Source organism: Vicia villosa, linkage group LG3 (assembly GCF_029867415.1).
Source record: "Vicia villosa cultivar HV-30 ecotype Madison, WI linkage group LG3, Vvil1.0, whole genome shotgun sequence".
NCBI lineage: Eukaryota > Viridiplantae > Streptophyta > Magnoliopsida > Fabales > Fabaceae > Vicia > Vicia villosa.
The window spans coordinates 2,803,899-2,822,674 of NC_081182.1; the positions used below are offsets into that span (position 1 = coordinate 2,803,899).

The window sequence follows — 18,776 nt, forward strand, 5'->3', positions numbered from 1 at the left end:
AAATATTCAATATTAACGAGAACATGAATTTCTGCTCAACATATTGAATATTAACGGGAACATGAAATTACTGATCAAACTATTAAACATTAACGGGGAAATGATGTTTATTGATCAAAATATCTCAAACTTTGGTCCAACCTATTGAAAAGAAATTTTCAAATTTTATACATATGTTTTTAGGACATTTGCCTCTGCAGTAATATCCATATTGAACAAAATAACAAGGCACAACAAATACCCGTGCGGACGCACGAGTGTCAGACTAGTTAAGTAATATTTAACCTTTTCATTCTCATATCCTATTACAGCATGACATATGTCCATTCTGCTATATATTTAACATTTTCCAAGATCGACATGGGTCAATCAGTTTCTAACATTCACCAATTAAGTATTAGACAATTATTCTCTTTCTTGATTAAAATTTTAAATCTTTCTCACAATTCTTTTTTCCACACTTTTTACTTTCATTTTAATTTTTTTCGCTGTTTATTTATTATCAATAAAAATATTAATTGATCTTACCAGTTGATCAAAACCTATAGTGGAACAGAGACTTCGCCTACAATGTTGAAATCAAGAAGGATAGGGTGTACATACAAGACACTCCGATGCTAAAGTCAGTAAGGGTGCAGAGATACATGTTTTTAGGATAAGATTTGGATTTTAGGATAAGATCTGGATTACCTGATCCTCTAAAGTGAGAGGGTATTTATAGTGCCACCAGCGCATGGTCATTGGTCCCTATTTTGGGTTGGGCATCTAGGATCCAACCCCAAAATAGGTGACTACCAAGAATTCTGCGTGAAAGCAGGGGCGGGCAGCTCATGCTCGTCATTCTGGAAGGCTGTCCGGGCATATTGAAAACTAGTTGTTGATGCAGGCAGAGACGCAATTAAGGGCAATGGTGATTTAGTTGGTCTAGGGGCCAACCGACCATGCGTGCCCAACCGAGGAGCTGAAAGGTGGAAAACACTTTTCATTTGCCCCACACATTGGGCCAGATCTGTTGGGTCGTCTTGGACTCTGAAGCATATTGGGTCATGCTCAGCCATTGGCCCAGTCCAAAATAGAAGCCCTCTAAGTCGTTGCTTCCAAACATACGAGTAACGACTTAAGATCAGCCTGCGCAACGAGGAGGAAGATAGGCCACTGGCGCTCCTCGATTGAGATGGGGACATTTTGTAATTTCCCTGAGGACGTCCCAGAGAAGTGCGAAGGTCATCTTTTGTGTTCGACGCGTGGGGAGCCGAACAGGTGATTGGAGTTTTTACATGGTGACATTCCACGCCCACATCGAGCCATGCGTTGTAATTAATGCACAATGATGGCTAGGCTAGGGTTTAATGATGACCCTTACTGCCATATCCCAAAATTTTACCTTAAGATTCCCCAATCATTTGCATCCTCACCACTAATTAAGATCACAATCTTGAGTTTGACCTTTAGCTCTGTGCCCACCTCACCTTTGAGGGACCACCAAACACCCATGTTTGTTTAATTTGTGAATACTTATTTGTTATGTTAAACTAACCAAAATACAAAAAGATATCTCTTTCTTCCAAAGCTTTGCCTTGTAGGTGATTAAATCAAGAGCTATCATACTCCCTCATAAATCTAGAGTTTTGAGGATTGACCCTCAATCAATTGATCATTCATGGAAACTAAATGGCTTAGACCCTATGGGAGATATTCCTATCGTCAAAGTGTCTTGCTTTAACCTTCTCTCCACTTTATTTGATCAAATTCATCTTAAGATTATGTGGCTTGATTCATCAAGAAGCTCCATAGATTCATGTGTTTATTTCCACGCCTTCTTCAACAAGTTTCATCAAGCCATTAGTCTCCACTTTTTTATTTCTCTTTTTATTAGTTTTTTACTATTGGGTTTTTCTATTAAAATTCATTTTTTATTATTGAAGTATTATTACTAATTTTTTTCACTAACTATTAGTATTTAATATTATTAATTTTTATTATTAATATTAATATTAATAATAGGTGATATTATTATTAAGATTCATTTGTAATATTATTATTGAGGTTATTATTACATTATTATGCTAATTACTGACTATTAACCCTTTTAATTTTAGTGTTATGATTATTAGATTATTAGAGGTGGATTTAGTTGATATAATATTGGGCTGATGAAGATAGTCAATAAGCCCATGGGGAGTAAAACAAAAAAATACCCTAAATTGACTAATATAATGACAAGATTTTCTAACAAATAAGGGGAGGCCACCTTTTTACCCAATAACTCTGACTTTCTCTCGGTACAGACAATTGGCCTTTATACCAAGAACATATAACTTTTGTCCCGTACAGAAAAAAACACGATAACATCCATCCCTGTTTCACATTTATCTCCTTCCTTTGTTTCTCATTTGGTTTCAATAACAACAATTCATTATGATTTCCAAAAGCATAAGGTGCTAGCAAGGATTGGAAGAAAATACCGATTGAGATTCTAGCGGAGACGATACATGGTAGCAGCCCCACCTCCGCCGTCGACTCCACACGCCGCCGCTGCAGCACCGCCCCTCCGCCGCAAGCGCAGCCCTTCGCCGCACGCGCAGCCCCACGCGAAGACGATAGCAACCGGCTACCTAACTCCGGCCGAATCCAGCCACCGCCGCGAATTGTTCCTTTCGATCCCAATCCGCTTCGCACGGAACAACAACCGTCGTCATTACGTCGACCACCATCACCACCATCCCAATATCGCTTCTTTTGGTTTTGAGTGTTTTGAATATCCGATTTGGTCGCATATTACTGTGTGGTCGTGGAAAGGAGAGAATGAGATCAGGACTCAGTTCTGGGTTGAAGAAGGTTGGTGTTGAGAACATGGTTCTGAAGGTGAAGGGCATGTGGCTCTTTTTCTCTCTCATAAATACTTTGTTTTCATATAACATGCCATGCGATCACAGAATTTACAATAAACGCAAGTGGTTCAGATGGTTAGAGTAATGGTTTGGCAATCAGTGGAGCGCCGGTTCGAACCTTGCAGGAGACACAAATATTTTTGCAAAAACGTTTGGTTTTGGGTCACTTACAGATCCGGTGCGCAGCCATCTAGGAAATACATCATGCACTCTCACTTAAAGACCACAGGATAATGCCATGTCCAGATCCAAGGCATCAAAGGCTGAAGGACCATCATAGATCCTCAAGAACGTGCTACACATGATAACTGCCAGGTTCTTCTTATATAATTTTCTATTTTTGTTGTTTAATTATTTAGATTAAATTAATTATGTTTAGTTTAATTAATTAATTAATTTTATTAGGATTAGAATAATAAAATTAGGATTAGCATATCTAGGAAATACATCATGCACTCTCACTTAAAGACCACAGGATAATGCCATGTCCAGATCCAAGGCATCAAAGGCTGAAGGACCATCATAGATCCTCAAGAACGTGCTACACATGATAACTGCCAGGTTCTTCTTATATAATTTTCTATTTTTGTTGTTTAATTATTTAGATTAAATTAATTATGTTTAGTTTAATTAATTAATTAATTTTATTAGGATTAGAATAATAAAATTAGGATTAGCATATAAATTAGGGGTTAAGGTTTAGGATTATTTAGGATTTTTTCCCGATTATTTTGATTTATATCGATTTAATCTATTTAATTAGTTTTAATTATATAAATCATAAAAACCCTAGATAGGATCCGAATATTAGGGTTTGCCCCAATCCCATTGGATATCCTTAATTAATTTTCTCCTCGATCCGACTATACCTATTAGTCGCATTGGCGAGAAATAAATTTAATCGAATTAATTTATTCAGTAATATTAATTTAACTAATTCCCGAATAATTCTCTCCTCGACCCGACTAAATCTATTAGTCGCAATGACGAGAGATAAAAAATGGTAAAATCCTTTGTTTAATTCTCTTCTCGACCCGACTAAATCTATTGGTCGCATTAGACGAGAGATAAAAAATATATATAATTTAAAATACATTTAATTTGCTGCCCGCGACGATCGAATCTATCGATCTGAGTAACCAGCAATGCCCCATTAATCCGTTAGCTATACTGATCAAATATATTGATCATCGCATCTAACTGTGACATATTAAACCAGGGTTGTACGCCCAAACATTCAAAATACACTAAACCACGATACCACGGATTTACATCCCTTCAAACACTGCGATGTTCACAACTACGACAAGGTAATTCAAAATACCTTCGAACTTCGTATTTCAACAACTGCGATAAGGCCACTCAAAAAGCCTTTGAAACAACTTCAAACACCTTCATAATCAATTTTAAGGCGTACAATCATGTGCCCGAACTACGTTGACTCTGATTCTCCATAAGGAGATACGTAGGCACTTGGATAACCAAGGCGAGTCCCCTTCCTCAAAACCTCCATTCAGTTCAAATCTCAATTTTCACCCTGTTCACTTCTTTAGCTATTAAACCTTAATATTTAGCCATAAACCTTAACTTTAGATACAAACCTTAGGAAAGGGTTGAGGGTGCCTAACACCTTCCCTCGACCTGATTATAATAACTTACCCCGATCTCTTAACTGCGTAGGGTTTCCTATTCGCCCTTCAGAATAGGTGGCGACTCTAAAACCTTTAATTTTTAGGGCAGGTTGCTACACAAGGGATCATAAGTTGCTCATTTTTTTAAATAATTTTGAGCTCATTATTTTTGTATATTAATCTTGAATGAGTCTACTCCAATTCATCTTTTAAGATCAAGAGCAAATTTTAAGTGGAAGATCATGAAAGAAGGCAAAACATTAGAGGTCATCTCAAGATGCATAGGTTTTAAGGCATACCATGTGTGGAAGACTGAGCACAAGTCCAAATGACTCAATTTTAACCTTCTCTTACATAACTTTTGGCCCTAAGCTTATTTTTCTATTCTCTACAACTTTCATGTTGGGACTTTTGATGAAATGACCTTGCAAGATTGACTTGTTTTTGCCCAAGTTTCCAAAATCATATCTCTCAATCCACAACTCCTATGGAGGTGATTCTTTATGCATTGTGTTCATCTTGATAAGAAGAGTATTTGGCTCGAAGAAAAATAAAAAACGCACGTGCCAATTACAAGAAGGCTTGATTCAAAGTTGTGCACTCATGGATGTCAAAAACTTAGAAAATTTTGAGGACTTGTATTGTTATGCTCAAGGTGACAAATGGAAACTTTTAGGTCACATTGAAAAGTTGGGAGTGTCATCTTTCAAATGTAATTGGTCTCATTTCAAAAAGCGTTCTACATTGAAAGAACCATGTGTGCAAAGTTGGTTGATTGACTATGAAGAAATGTCAAATTTTAAATCACCAAATTCAATTAAAGTAATTGTGCAAGCTTAATTAAGGGTAATTTGTGTGCCTAATCCATTTTAAAACATGTTTAGATGATGTGTGGCAAGTGAAACACAAATTTCGGGTGTGTTTTGATCAAATGGTATCACACATTTACCTTGCTTCAAGGTGCACACGAATCTCACTCAAAAGTTATCGTACACCTCAATTCTTAACCCTTCCTCATTCCATATCTATAAATAAGAGTGACCTCAGCATCATTTTCTAAGCTTTGAGAGCCAAAATCACCCTGCCACATTTTAATTTGAACTCCAAATTATGAAAAGAGTAGTCTGTTATTGTTGCCTGTTGTATGCAATTATTTAGCGAGAGCATAATAATATGAGAGGCTTAATTATTTTTGTTGCATGTACCTCAGATGTGTGAACTTGAAGAGTTCATATATGGTGATTTGGGTTTTCCCTTTGAGGGGGAGTATTGGTTCTATGTGACAAGGGGGAGTAATGGACCTGTCTGATTGTACAAGCTCTTGTGTTGTGTTTGATATGATGTCAGATCACATATTTGAACATCTGACTTCTGGAGAGCTTTGACATGTATATCCATATGTTTGTAGTTTTTACAAAGTTTACATGTTCTCATGTAGGCTTGTGTTGTGGTTTTATTCCTATCTCAAGGATTTATTATGCTTTGATTGTTTTAGCCAAAATTTATCAAAGAGGAAGATTGTTAGATCCATGGTTTTATGATTGGCATAAATTTTGATAAAACATGGTTCTTAACTGATGTTGAGCAAGATGTTGTGACATTTTGGCCAACTATCATGATACGTTCTGCTGTCATGTGTTTCAGATAGATATTGAGCCAAATGTCTTGACATTTTGGCCTATTGTACAACAGGCGTTGATGTTATATCTCTTGACAGATTTGATTTATTTTTTGAGATTTCTTTTGGATATATCTCATTAATTTGTGCATGTCAAGGAGATTTTATTAGGAACAATGCAGATTTGATTTGGTTTCACTAAAAATTATCTTGGAGATTATTTAGGAAACTTTGAAGATTTATTCCTATTTTTGTGTGAAGATCTTGTAGCTGATTAAAAAGTAGAAGATTTGATTTGATTGAAGAGTCCAAGCCCATACTGCAAGAGTCTATAAATAAGGACTTGTTAAACCTAAAATAGCAAGCATTCACAAAAAGAAACCGTGGATGCAAAATAAGGGTTTAGGGTTTAGAGAGTACCTAAAGTTAGTTGTTTTCTTGTGTATGTCACTCATGTATCTTTTGATACATTGAGGTAGACTGATTGTTCTCACTCATGAGCTTTTAAGCAAAGAGTTGAGTATTGTTCTTAGTTAAAAGCTTTTAAGCAAAATTAAATATTGTTTATTGGAAGTGTAATCTTATGTTTTGGTTCTTGTCATAGGTTTGTAAATATTTTGATCACTAAGGTGATTGGTACGAAGTGAGAGGGGGTTCTTGTAACACCCCAATTCTACCCGATAATTATACGAACAATCAGAGTATAAAATTCAAGAAAACATACAATTGAGATGTCACATATTCGTCATTCAAAAACATTTACGACTTACTTGCCTTCATATAGATACATAGCACAGAAATTTAAAACGACAATTAAATCATTACTCAAAAATCACTTTGTTTCAAATTAAAACAATTAACTTGTAGTGAAATCAAAAAACTTCATAACTATTCAAATAACAACGTAGCATCTTTGCATGGTAAATTTAAGTTACAATTTAAACCAAAACCATATAAAATCCAGCAAATAAAACAATAAGTAAAACAATCGTTTGTCCCCACGAGTGCTACGTATCAGAGCGACCACCGACTCAACTCACAACGTCTAAATCTTCATCAAGCTATCACCTGCACGTTACTAGTATAAAGGTAACGACGAAACAAAAGAAAGGGTGAGATATCAAACAATATAAATAGGGTGATGATAAATTGTATATTCAGGTTCAAGTTATAATAATTATCGCCTTGCGATATAATCGTTATAGTCTAGTTTACTTCACTGTTTCAATCAACAACACAAGTCACAACATCTCACATAAGACCATATTCAAAGTTCACAACAAGTCACATAAATTCACACATCAAAACACATAACATCATAATCACACAAATGAAACGCGACTCTAACAAATGCACATGCATGTGGTACCCAGGGCTTCAGCCCCCGTCACCAATTGCCAATGAATAGAGGCATCAAAACAGGCATAAGCCTTCGTCGCTGTTTTGCCAATCCAGGCCGTCGCTAAAATATGCAAATCATGAGACACTGATGAAATGCAACAAATCACAAACATCAAAGAACAACGTCGCGAGGCATACGCCTTTATCACAAACACGTCGCCAAACATCGTCGCAAAGGCATTCGCCTACATCGCCAAAATATATCAATAATTATTGATAAACAATCGTCACCTTACATCCTGCACTTCGCAATAATTCACAAAAACTCATCGCAACATCGCAATATATCACACGACAAATCAACAACAATAATTTATCACAGATAATTCACGCAAACATCGACATACTTCACAAAACTCACAAAAAATACGTCACGTCGCAACATTACCGAAAACACCGCAAGCACAACAGTTATCGGATTATTCCCGAACACTCCTAATATTATTCGACTCACTATATATTTTTCCTTCTATTATTATATTTCCTGCTCACTAAGTATTTTATCAACTACTGTCATATATAGCTATTGATACTGTTATTCAAATTATTCTGCTAAACAGAACCATTGCCAATGTCGCCTCTTACCTCTGTTTCTATTATTTACGTGTACCTGCTGCTGAGCTATAATTAAGCTATTGCTACTTAATTTCAAAGATATCATCCTAATCTGTGGCTAATCTTTGCTTTTGAGTCTGCTATTTATTTCCAAGTGGTACTTGAGTACACTAATTCTATATTATAATTGCACTTATTTATTAAAAGGACATACTAGAGTTAACAACCTTGGCGATAGCATGTGATGCACACACGTTAAGATTCAATCATACATTTTAATTATTATCATATGTATACATATGGTATAATGTCACAACAAAGTAGAAAAAGGAAAAAATTGGATAATTGAAGTAATGAGATGGCGCCCATCTTCTAAGCCAGGGGCGCCCACCCCACTAGAAAGGGGCCCCCGTCCCCACTCCACACGTGACCGTCCCAAAAAGGGACTCCAAAGAACAAAGGGCGCCGACCCCTCTCTTTTGGGCCGCCCGCCCCTAGGTAAATGTGGGGTCTTCCCACTCTTCATTCCTCAAGGGACGTCCAACCCTCTTTTATGCACGCCATCCCTAAAATTCCTTCTTCCAGATTTAATATCTTTTTATTTCGGTATCAGTTTCAATCAATACGACAATTTCTAATTTCAGAAATTTTCATCGTCACAGCATCACCAAATCAATTCACAACACAGTGTATACAAATTCATCATCATCGATTACAAATTCAACCCAATCATCACATACAACACCGAATCAATTATTAATCACATAGTAACATAATTTCATACAAATTCCAGAACATCAATTTAGCAACATCACAGAACAATTAATCGAACACAAAGAGATAATAAAATTCCCTAAACCCCACATACGGTTCATCATATCCCCGTTTATAGAGCAAGAACCCCACCCTTACCTTGTATTCGGAGTCCGCTCTACAATTTCCGGTTGAGTTCCAGTTTTCGATTTTGCATAATCTTTCCGTTTTCCTCTTCACAGCAAAACTCGCGTATCTCTTTTCCTTCTTTCTGCTACGGCACCAAAATCTTATTTTTCCTCTCCTCTGTTAGAACACCAACAGAAAACCCTTTTTTCTGATATTTCTTATTTTATGAAAATAATAATACTATTACTATTATTTCATTTGTCTTAGTGGACTTGCCAATCCATACCTCCCAATTTCTTACACCAACCAACCCAACTTAATTAAACAAATACTCCAATAAAATAATATTATCCCTAATATTATTTCTCGGATTAACTGACGAATTTAATCTGACTTTCCATTCAACCGCTCAAACGATATAATAATTCACTTACGTTCCTTAGATTAATTCCAATAAATTCCCAACTTCGACAATTCCAATTAATTAACGTCCTTAATTAATTTAATTAACCAATTATTTAAATTTGGGGCGTTACTGTTCTCATATCTAGAAGGTTCTAGGTAGAAGTTGCACAAGGTAGTGATTATGCGAGAAGTTGTAAACTAGAACCGTTTAGGCTTTGAACTAATATTATCATAGTGGATTTTCTTCCTGACTTGGTAGCCCCCAGAGTAGGTGACGTTGCACCGAACTGGATTAACAACTGATTGTGTTCTTTTACCTTCTGCAATTTAATTCTACATAGTTTCTATTTTGGAAAAAGTATTTTCAATCAGCAGATGATGTTATAACATCTTTCCTAACATTATGTTTTGTGTTGAGACATCAGTCTTGACATTTGTATTACAAGTGCCATAATTTCCCTCCTGATGATTGTATAGCCAAAACTTTGAGGTTTATCTAATAACCATAAGCACAATGAGGTAAACCCTAATCCATGATCAAGGGATCCTCAGTTGAAACAATCTTGCATAGGTGATGCAACCTCAAACCATCACATGTACACTGATCCAATGAACTGCCACATGTCTTATTCAATGAATGAATGCATAATATGAAAATAACCTAATGAAAAGATATACAGATGAATGAGAAGCCTAAGCCAGGTGAAAAGTATAAATAGGTGGGCACATTTTGAGGTATGACACCTATTAAGCGATATTTGTTCCATTTTCCAAAAATAATATTAATAAATGGTTTGAAATGCAACTTGAGGTCAGATATTGTATGTTTGTTGACATTCGAAATCCTGATTCTACTACTAAACTTGAGGACATATTTATGACCAGTCATCTTGAACAATAAGTCATTCTTTTGAACTTAAAAATTATAGATCATGTATGTGTTTGAGGTAGTTAAGATCAAATCAAATGCTGCTTTATAGAATGTTGGTATGATTACATGAATTTCAGTTCCCTGTAGGAATATTCATGGTTGAAAAAAGAAAGTGAAAAAAAATTTAAAATATTAAATTAAAATATAACCGATTGACAAAGTTGGTGAAAAAAATAGATTTTGAACACAAAATATTCTCTCAAAATGGTGATATGATAGAAGGAGGAGAAAGGAAAAAATAGTTAAGTGACGTTGAAGTTAGGGGACAGATGTTTACTTGGAGAGGGCCAGTGTTTCATGGTGGTCAAAGAATCTATGAAAAATTGGATAGAGCGATGAGTAAGGATGAGTGGAGACTTATGTTTCCAGACGCATACGTGAAAGTTTTATTGAGGGTTGAATTTTCAGATCATCATCCCATTCTTATTAACTTGAAAGATGAGGAATTTGTTTATCAGGGGAAGCCTTTTAGGTTTGAAAATGCTTGGTTGACCAATGAATCTTATAACGACATGTTGCTGGATACGTGGAATGCTGAAGATCCTCTAATTTCGAATTTGAAAAAGGTAGTGGATAGTATTGATAAGTGGAAATTTCTTTCTTTTGAAAAAGTGAAGAGACAAAAAAAGGAGTTGATGAAGAGACTTGAAGGGGTTCAAAGGAAGTTGCAATGTATGCATAATACTGGGGGTATGAGGAGACAGGAGATTAAGTTGTAGAAGGACCATAGTATGATTTTTCATCAGGAAGAGTTAATATGGTTTCAGCGTTTGAGAACTAAGTGGTTAGCTGACGGAGATCGTAACACTAAGTTCTATCACATACATACTATAGCTAGAAGGAAGAGGAACATGATTGTTATGTTGAAGAATAATATGGGAGATTGGATAACTGATCATGATACTTTGAGGACGCGTGTTACTGAATTTTATAAGACTCTTTTCACGCGTCCTAATGGTTGGAGCAGGTGGAAGCAAACATGTATAACTTATCCTAAGCTGCCAAGGGAAGAATTGGAGCAGTTGCATGCGGATATTTGCATGGAGGAAGTTAAGGATATTTGTAACATTAACTTCTATCACATGCTGACTATAGCCAGAAGGAAGAGGAACATGATTGTTATGTTAAAGAATAATATGGGAGATTGGATAACTGATCATGATACTTTGAGGACGCATGTTACTGAATTTTATAAGACTCTTTTCACGCGTCCTAATGGTTGGAGCAGGTGGGAGCAAACATGTATAACTTATCCTAAGCTGCGAAGGGAAGAATTGGAGCAGCTGCATGCGGATATTTGCATGGAGGAAGTTAAGGGTGCCTTGTTTTCTATGAAACCGTGGAAAGCTCCTGGTCCTGATGGGTTTCCTGCAAGTTTTTATCAGAAGTCTTGGGAGATTGTTGATGATGGGCTTAGTGGATTTGTGAAGAACGCTTGGCATAACCCGAGTATCATTGCTGACTTTAACAAAACAGATATATGTCTGATTCCGAAAGTTAACCACCCTCAAAAGATAACTTAATTTCTCCCTATTTCTTTATGTAATACTGTTTACAAAGTTATCACAAAGGTTATAGTGGGGAGATTTAAACCTCATATGCCGTACAACTGGATTTGTGCCTGGACGTGCTATACATGAAAATATTATTATAACTAATGAAGTTATGCATAATATGAGTAGGAAGAAAGGTATGAAAGGTTTTTTTGCGGTTAAGATTGACTTAGCTAAAGCTTATGATAAGCTTAGCTGGGAGTTTATTTGGAGAGTTTTGAAGGAGATTGATCTTCCTGATAAGTTGATTAATCTTATTATGCATGGTGTGACTAGTATGGAAACTAATGTCAACTGGAATGGTAGTAGGAATGAGTTTTTCCATCCGCAGCGAGGGATTCGTCAACGAGATCCCATGTCACCTTATTTGTTTGTTCTCTGCATGGATAAGTTATCACATTTAATTGAGTAGGCGGTTAAGGATGAGAAGTGGAGGCCTTTTCGAGTTGGAAGACAGGGTGTGAATATTACTTACTTAATGTTTGCAGACGATTTGCTTATCTTTGGAGAAGCTACGAAAAAGAAAATGGCTATTGTTAAAGACACTCTTGATGTGTTTTGTCAAATGTCAGGTCAAGAAATAAGCATTGAGAAATCTAGTATCCTTTTTTCGAGGAATGTTAGTAGAAGCATTAAAGCTAAGCAGGTAGTGGAGTCAGGCTTCAAAGAAACTTCCAACTTTGGCAAGTACCTTGGTGTTCCCTTGACAGGGAAAGCTTTTATGAAGGAAGATTTTAATTATGTGTTAGATCAGATATCTAACAGACTTTCAACTTGGAAGGCGAGGAATTTGTCCTTTGCTGGGAGAGTTACGTTGTCCAAGAGTGTGATGGAAGCAATCCCGGTCTATCCTATGATGTCTAATCTGCTTCCTAAGCGATGCATCAAGGAAATACAAAAGCTTCAACATAATTTTATATGGGGTGACACGGAGTTAAAAAAAAGCATCATGCGGTTGGTTGGAGTATAGTTTCCTCGAGCAAAAATGATGGAGGTTTAGGGCTTAGAGACTTGGATATCATGAACCAAGCTTGCATTATGAAGCTAAGAGGGAAGTTATTGAACGGGGATGATGATTTGTGGTGTCGTGTTTTGAGAGGGAAGTATAAAGATGTGGAGAATGTTAATAATATTCAGGCTAAAACTTATGATTCTAAGTTTTGGAAGGCTATTGTTAAGACAAATTATGGTTTGCTGGAAGTTAGTAAATGGAATATTAGAGATGGGAAGGATATTAAAGCTTGGAGTGATAGCTAGGGGTGTAAATGAAAGAGTATAATGGATAAGAATGTGACTGTCCCTGGTGAGTTGATTAATGCGAAAGTTTGTGATCTTGTTGGGGAAGATGGAGACTGGGATTTGGAGTTAATGGCTTGGCTACCCGATGACATTAAAATGAAAATTGCAGCTGTTTTTCCGCCTATTCAGAATAGTAACAAGGATAAGAGAAGTGAAGCCACAAAAGAGGATGATACCTTTTCTATTGGAGGTATGTATCGATACTTGACGGAGAAAAATGATCTAGTTATTAGCAAAGGGTGGAGAAGTATTTGGCAGTTAAAAGTGCCTGAGAAGGTAAGATGTTTTATCTGGTTACTCAAACATGAGAGACTCCTTATTGGTCAGAGAATGCATGAGCATGGGTTTGGTGAAGCTGATTGTATCTTGTGTGGTAATAGCAGTGAAACCTTGCTGCATGCTATGCGTGATTGTAAGTATGCGAAGGTGGTGTGGGAGAATAGGATTCCTTATTCAATCCTGCATGAGTTTTACACAGGTGATTTTCAAAATTGGATTCACATGAACCTCGTGGTGGACTATCTTGACGTGCCAGATTGGAGGCTTTATTGGGCTATTGGGTGCCATAGCCTTTGGGAATGGAGGAATAAAGACATACATGATGATAAGTTTGTAAGGCCGGTTAATTGCTATACAATTATTGCCAAGAAGCTGCAGGATTATGTGGGCTCAACTATAATCATGACGAAGGCTATGGATTGTAGTAGAGTGAAGAAACAAATCCGTCGGATTAGGCCTACGCAAGACTTTGTGAAGCTTAACGTTGATGGAGCTCATGATACTAGAGGGCTATCTGGTTGTGGAGGTTTAATCCGTAATAAGGACGGTAATTGGATTGGTGGTTTTCCAGGTATGTTGGAAGGTCCAGCCCTCTCATGGCTGAACTTTGGGGCATTCGTGATGGTTTGAAGATGGTGGTGGAGAGGGGTTTGTCGAAGGTGATTCTGGAGGCGAATTCGATTCATGCCGTGGAGATTGTTAACAAAGTTAAGAAGCATTCTATGGATGCAAGAAATTTAGTTGTTCAAATCCATAGGTTCATGGATAGGTTGGATAAGGTGGAAGTCAAGCATATTTATAGAGAGGCTAATGAGTGTGCTAACTTGTTAGCCAAGTATGGAAAGAATGTGCAAGGAGGTTGCAAGATTTTTCATGATTTGCCTAGTTGGCTTGTGGATTCCTTTGAAAAAGGCAAGAGTAGCTTCTGTTACTATAAATTAGTAGTTGTTTAGTTTTTTCTTTTTTTTTTTGGGCTTTGGCCCTCCATGTAATAAAAAAAAAGAGGACAAGTATATACTTTCCATACACATAATTTTCTTATAATTAGAGCTCAAGAAGCTAAACATCTCATTTGAACCACAAAAATTAAAAACAAAACTAAGCATATAACGTGGATTAAATTGAACTGAAGACGAAGATGAGTTGACACGGAAGACAACAAAGCCACACACACACACTCACATAGTCTTCTACAACCAACAATCACACACTCATCCATGGAAACCAAGCTTTTCGATCCTCCTCCTCTCTATCTCCCCCTCCCCTCACTTTCCTCATCCACCGCCCATTTCACAAAACCCACATTCCTCCCCTTCCCCCTTCGCAACAACCACGCTACCTTCAAATCCCTCGCTCACAATTCCGTTTCTTCACACACCAATCCCATTCAAGACAATCAACAATCTCAATCCTCCAAACCTGTTTACTCTCCTACACCTCCCAATCGACCACTCCGCACCCCTCACAACGAGTACCACTTTGATGGAACTGCTCGCAAATTCTTTGAGGTTTTGCTTTATGTATTTTGTTGAGAATCCTGCATTTCGTAAACCATTGACGACGTTCGAATTGGCTCAATATAGACCTAGGTTTACTGGTGTTGGGGCACAAATTCTTGGTGCCGATGATAAATATTTCACTGATAGTAATATGTTATATTATTTTATTTTCAAATATCTTTTAAACTTATCTAAATTATTTATAATATTTTTTTAAAATATATAAACTCATAATCTTTCAAGATTTGATCTCTTTGATAATTTTTTATTAAAATAAAAATCATTTACTTTATATTAGACGAAGCAATCATTTATAATTTATTTTTTTTTGCTGTAGAATATTGTTATAAAATTGATTAAGTTTAATTAATTAATTTAAAATTTATCACATTGTTAAATCTAATTCTTTTTAGGCAAAGAGTATTCACCTTCTTTTTAATCTTTATGAAATCTTTAGTAAGAAATAGTCATAAAATTAATATGACTCCTTCACGATGAATCATTTATGATATGTAGTATCAATATTTTATCTATTTTAAAAACATATGTTTAACACTGCTTCTGGAAATGCAAAAATTGAATGTAATATCCTTAAATTTTACATTCTTCACCAAATGTAATAGTTCATTCTATTAATATGAGATGTTCAATTTGATAAATGAGATATGAGAGATTTAATATCATATTCTATTCATTATCATAACACACTTTCACCATGTTATCCATAAGAATGAAGAAATAATTGTATTGTTACTAAATTTTACACGGTTATACATTTGTAGTGAGTTCTAGGAATAATATGAGTGGTTCATTTTAATGAACAAGTGTTTAGACATTTACTATCATATAGGATTCAACTTAAGAACACACTTTTAACACATATATGTCTTCTATTTATACGAAGTATTATACAAATACCTTTGTGTTCTTTCTAAATTTTAAATTATCCTATGTCCTTCTATTAATTTTTTATTAAAAAAACCAACAATAATCTCTTTAGTCGTAAAATCTTAACTTATTATTATTGTCAATAATAATGATATAAAATCATAAGATTTTTTTTAAGTTGTTCATATTATTAATTTTATAAAAATTATAATTCAAAAATCATAAAGATTTAAAATTTTAAAAATCCAAAATCCTCAAATCTATTTTAAATTAAAATTCTAAAGTTTTAGATTCAAATATTTTCATTAAAGTTTTATAAACAATTTTGAAATTTAAATATTTTGACAAAAATAATATTTTATAAAAAATTAAAATACATCTAATAACTTAGAAATTTTATTACAAAGAAAAAACATAGAAATTATATAATCAAATTAAATACATTAATAACTTATACCTTATTTGATGATATATATATATATATATATATATATATATATATATATATATATATATATATATATATATATATATATGTGTTTTTTTTTTCTTTCCATTTTTTTTAAAATTGTGTTTATCCTGAGTTGCAATGCAATATATTGTGCATGTACACTATCAAAAACACTAAAAATGTATTATTGAGGTTTATTAAGCAAAATTATGATTAATATATGTCCTATCATAAGAAAATTATTATAGTCATAACAGTTATATGAATTTAATGAGTATTTATTTATTTATTTTATTGAATTTATTTTGCATTTATATAATTGTTAGCTAGTAATGGTGATGGAGACCTTTCAACTATAAATTGACATTATTTACTCTTTTCTTAAATAATAAATATTGAAGAAATTGTTTTAAATATTGAAGAAGTTGTTTTAATCGAGGAATAATAAAGACTTTAGTTTATTATTCAAGAGACCCCTAAAAAAAATGGTTGAATTTGAAATTTTCTCTGAGGTATTTATTTGAATTGATTCCGTAAATGATTGCAATGAATCAATGTGGTAAATGAACCCCAATTCTAATCATGTAATCTCAAAAAGAAAAATCTTTTTCTTAGACTTTATCTTAGCCTAAAGGCCGAAAAAGGTATTCTTCATACTACAATATATAATCAATAAATGTAACATTTTGTTTTTTATAACTTCGCATTTTTTTATTGCTTGTCACATATTAATCATTTAAAATAGACTATTGTAGTGCGAGTGAACATATTTCACCTATAAAAAGATGATTGAAAATATTACCGACATAAATTTAGTCAATTATAGTGCGGGTGAACATATTTCACCAATAAAAGATGATTGAAAATCTTACCGGTATAAATTTCGTCAAATAATTAAATATTTTTTCATATAATTTATCCGTGCTCTCTAATACAAAGAAATTTTAATAACTTTATCCACCACAAATCACTTGGGTTTCCTACAATCTTACATAAATTTTTTATTATTAAAAAAATGACTTTAAAATTGAAATCATAATATTTTAATATTTTTTATAAACTACAATAATAAATAATTTTATACAAATAATAATAAATAAATTAAACAATTAAATAAATTATTAAAACTCAATAAAAACATAATAACAATATAATAAATAAATAATAAAGTGAAGATAAAAACAAAGTTAACGAAAAGGTAAGAAAAAAGTTTAGAAAAATATAAAGATGAGAAATAAAGAGAAAACAAATAAAAATATGAAAATTAATATTTATAGATATGAAATATGGACTAATTTGATGCATCTTAGCAAATAACATAAACACATCATTGTTTCTCACAAAATTCTATAATTAGAAATTCACCATTGAAATGAGAAAAATTCAACAATCCTAATTTATCCTCCTCCTTGCAGGTTGCATATAACACTTACAATTGGCATCAGAATAAGAGTTGGATAAATTGCTCATAGGTATAAGATATATGGATTTCCATTAAACCATTCTTAGGGGAAGGTTCTAAGATAACTATACCTCCTTTCTTCATCGATTTTTAGAAATTACGAATTCAATTTTTTTTAAAATCTCATAGTGTAAAAGTTTTGAATGTTGTTAAAGAATGACCCTTCATACTTACTAGTATTGTTGACGGTGTAGAACAATCTAAGTATAAAGATGCATGGAAAGAAGATGATAAAAACAAAATTCACCAACCTTAGGAAGATACAGATTCTTTAGAGTATCAAATTGCAAAATGGCTAAATAAATATGAGATACCTTAGAAACAACACATGAGGGAACAAATTAAGTTAAAAGATCTAGATTAAACACCCTTTCCCGAGAGTACTAAATGTTTAGAATGTTACCGGGAGAGAAAATTCTAGATATGCAAAAGAGATTCACTCACTTAATAAACCAAATAATCGTTCTTGGAAAACCTTTACTAACAATGAATTCAACTTTAAGGCTCTAAGACCATTAACAAGAGTATGGCAACCAAAGGCGACAACCATTTCAAAAAAGAAAAGCATATAAAAATGACATCGGCAACACTATTTAGAAAGTTACAAAAACATAAATTAGAACATGTTCGATTGTAACAACATGAAGAATCCGAAAAGAGACATAAAATATCTCCTTAAAGGCCGAGTCAAATACGAATCAACAAGAAGATAGTTGAGAAGAATATGACAACTTAACTCTTCTAGTAAAGCAATTTGAAACTTTCTTAAAGAAAGACAAGATGATGAGATTTGGTCAAGAAAAAAGATTTTTGAAGAAGAAAAAAACATCAACATCAAATCAATACTTCACTTGCTTTTAATGTTAAAAACAAGAGCACACTAAAGCCGATTGTTCAACTCTCCAAAAGAAAAATGACTTAAGGAAAGAAGGACACGAGACCAAATAAATCATATATTGCATGTGAAGACAATGAAGTAAGTACGTCTTCAATTTTTGAAAACGAAGAGCAAGCACACATCTCATTAACGA

General features: G+C 34.1%; 1 protein-coding gene across 1 annotated transcript; it reads left to right on the top strand.

Annotated features, from left to right (window-relative positions):
• Window positions 1-10,583: 10,583 nt before the first annotated feature.
• Window positions 10,584-11,033, top strand: LOC131656434 (uncharacterized). The gene has a single exon (XM_058926157.1). The coding sequence runs from the start codon at window positions 10,584-10,586 to the stop codon at window positions 11,031-11,033; it is 450 nt and encodes a 149-aa protein (XP_058782140.1).
• The last annotated feature ends 7,743 nt before the right edge of the window (window positions 11,034-18,776 follow it).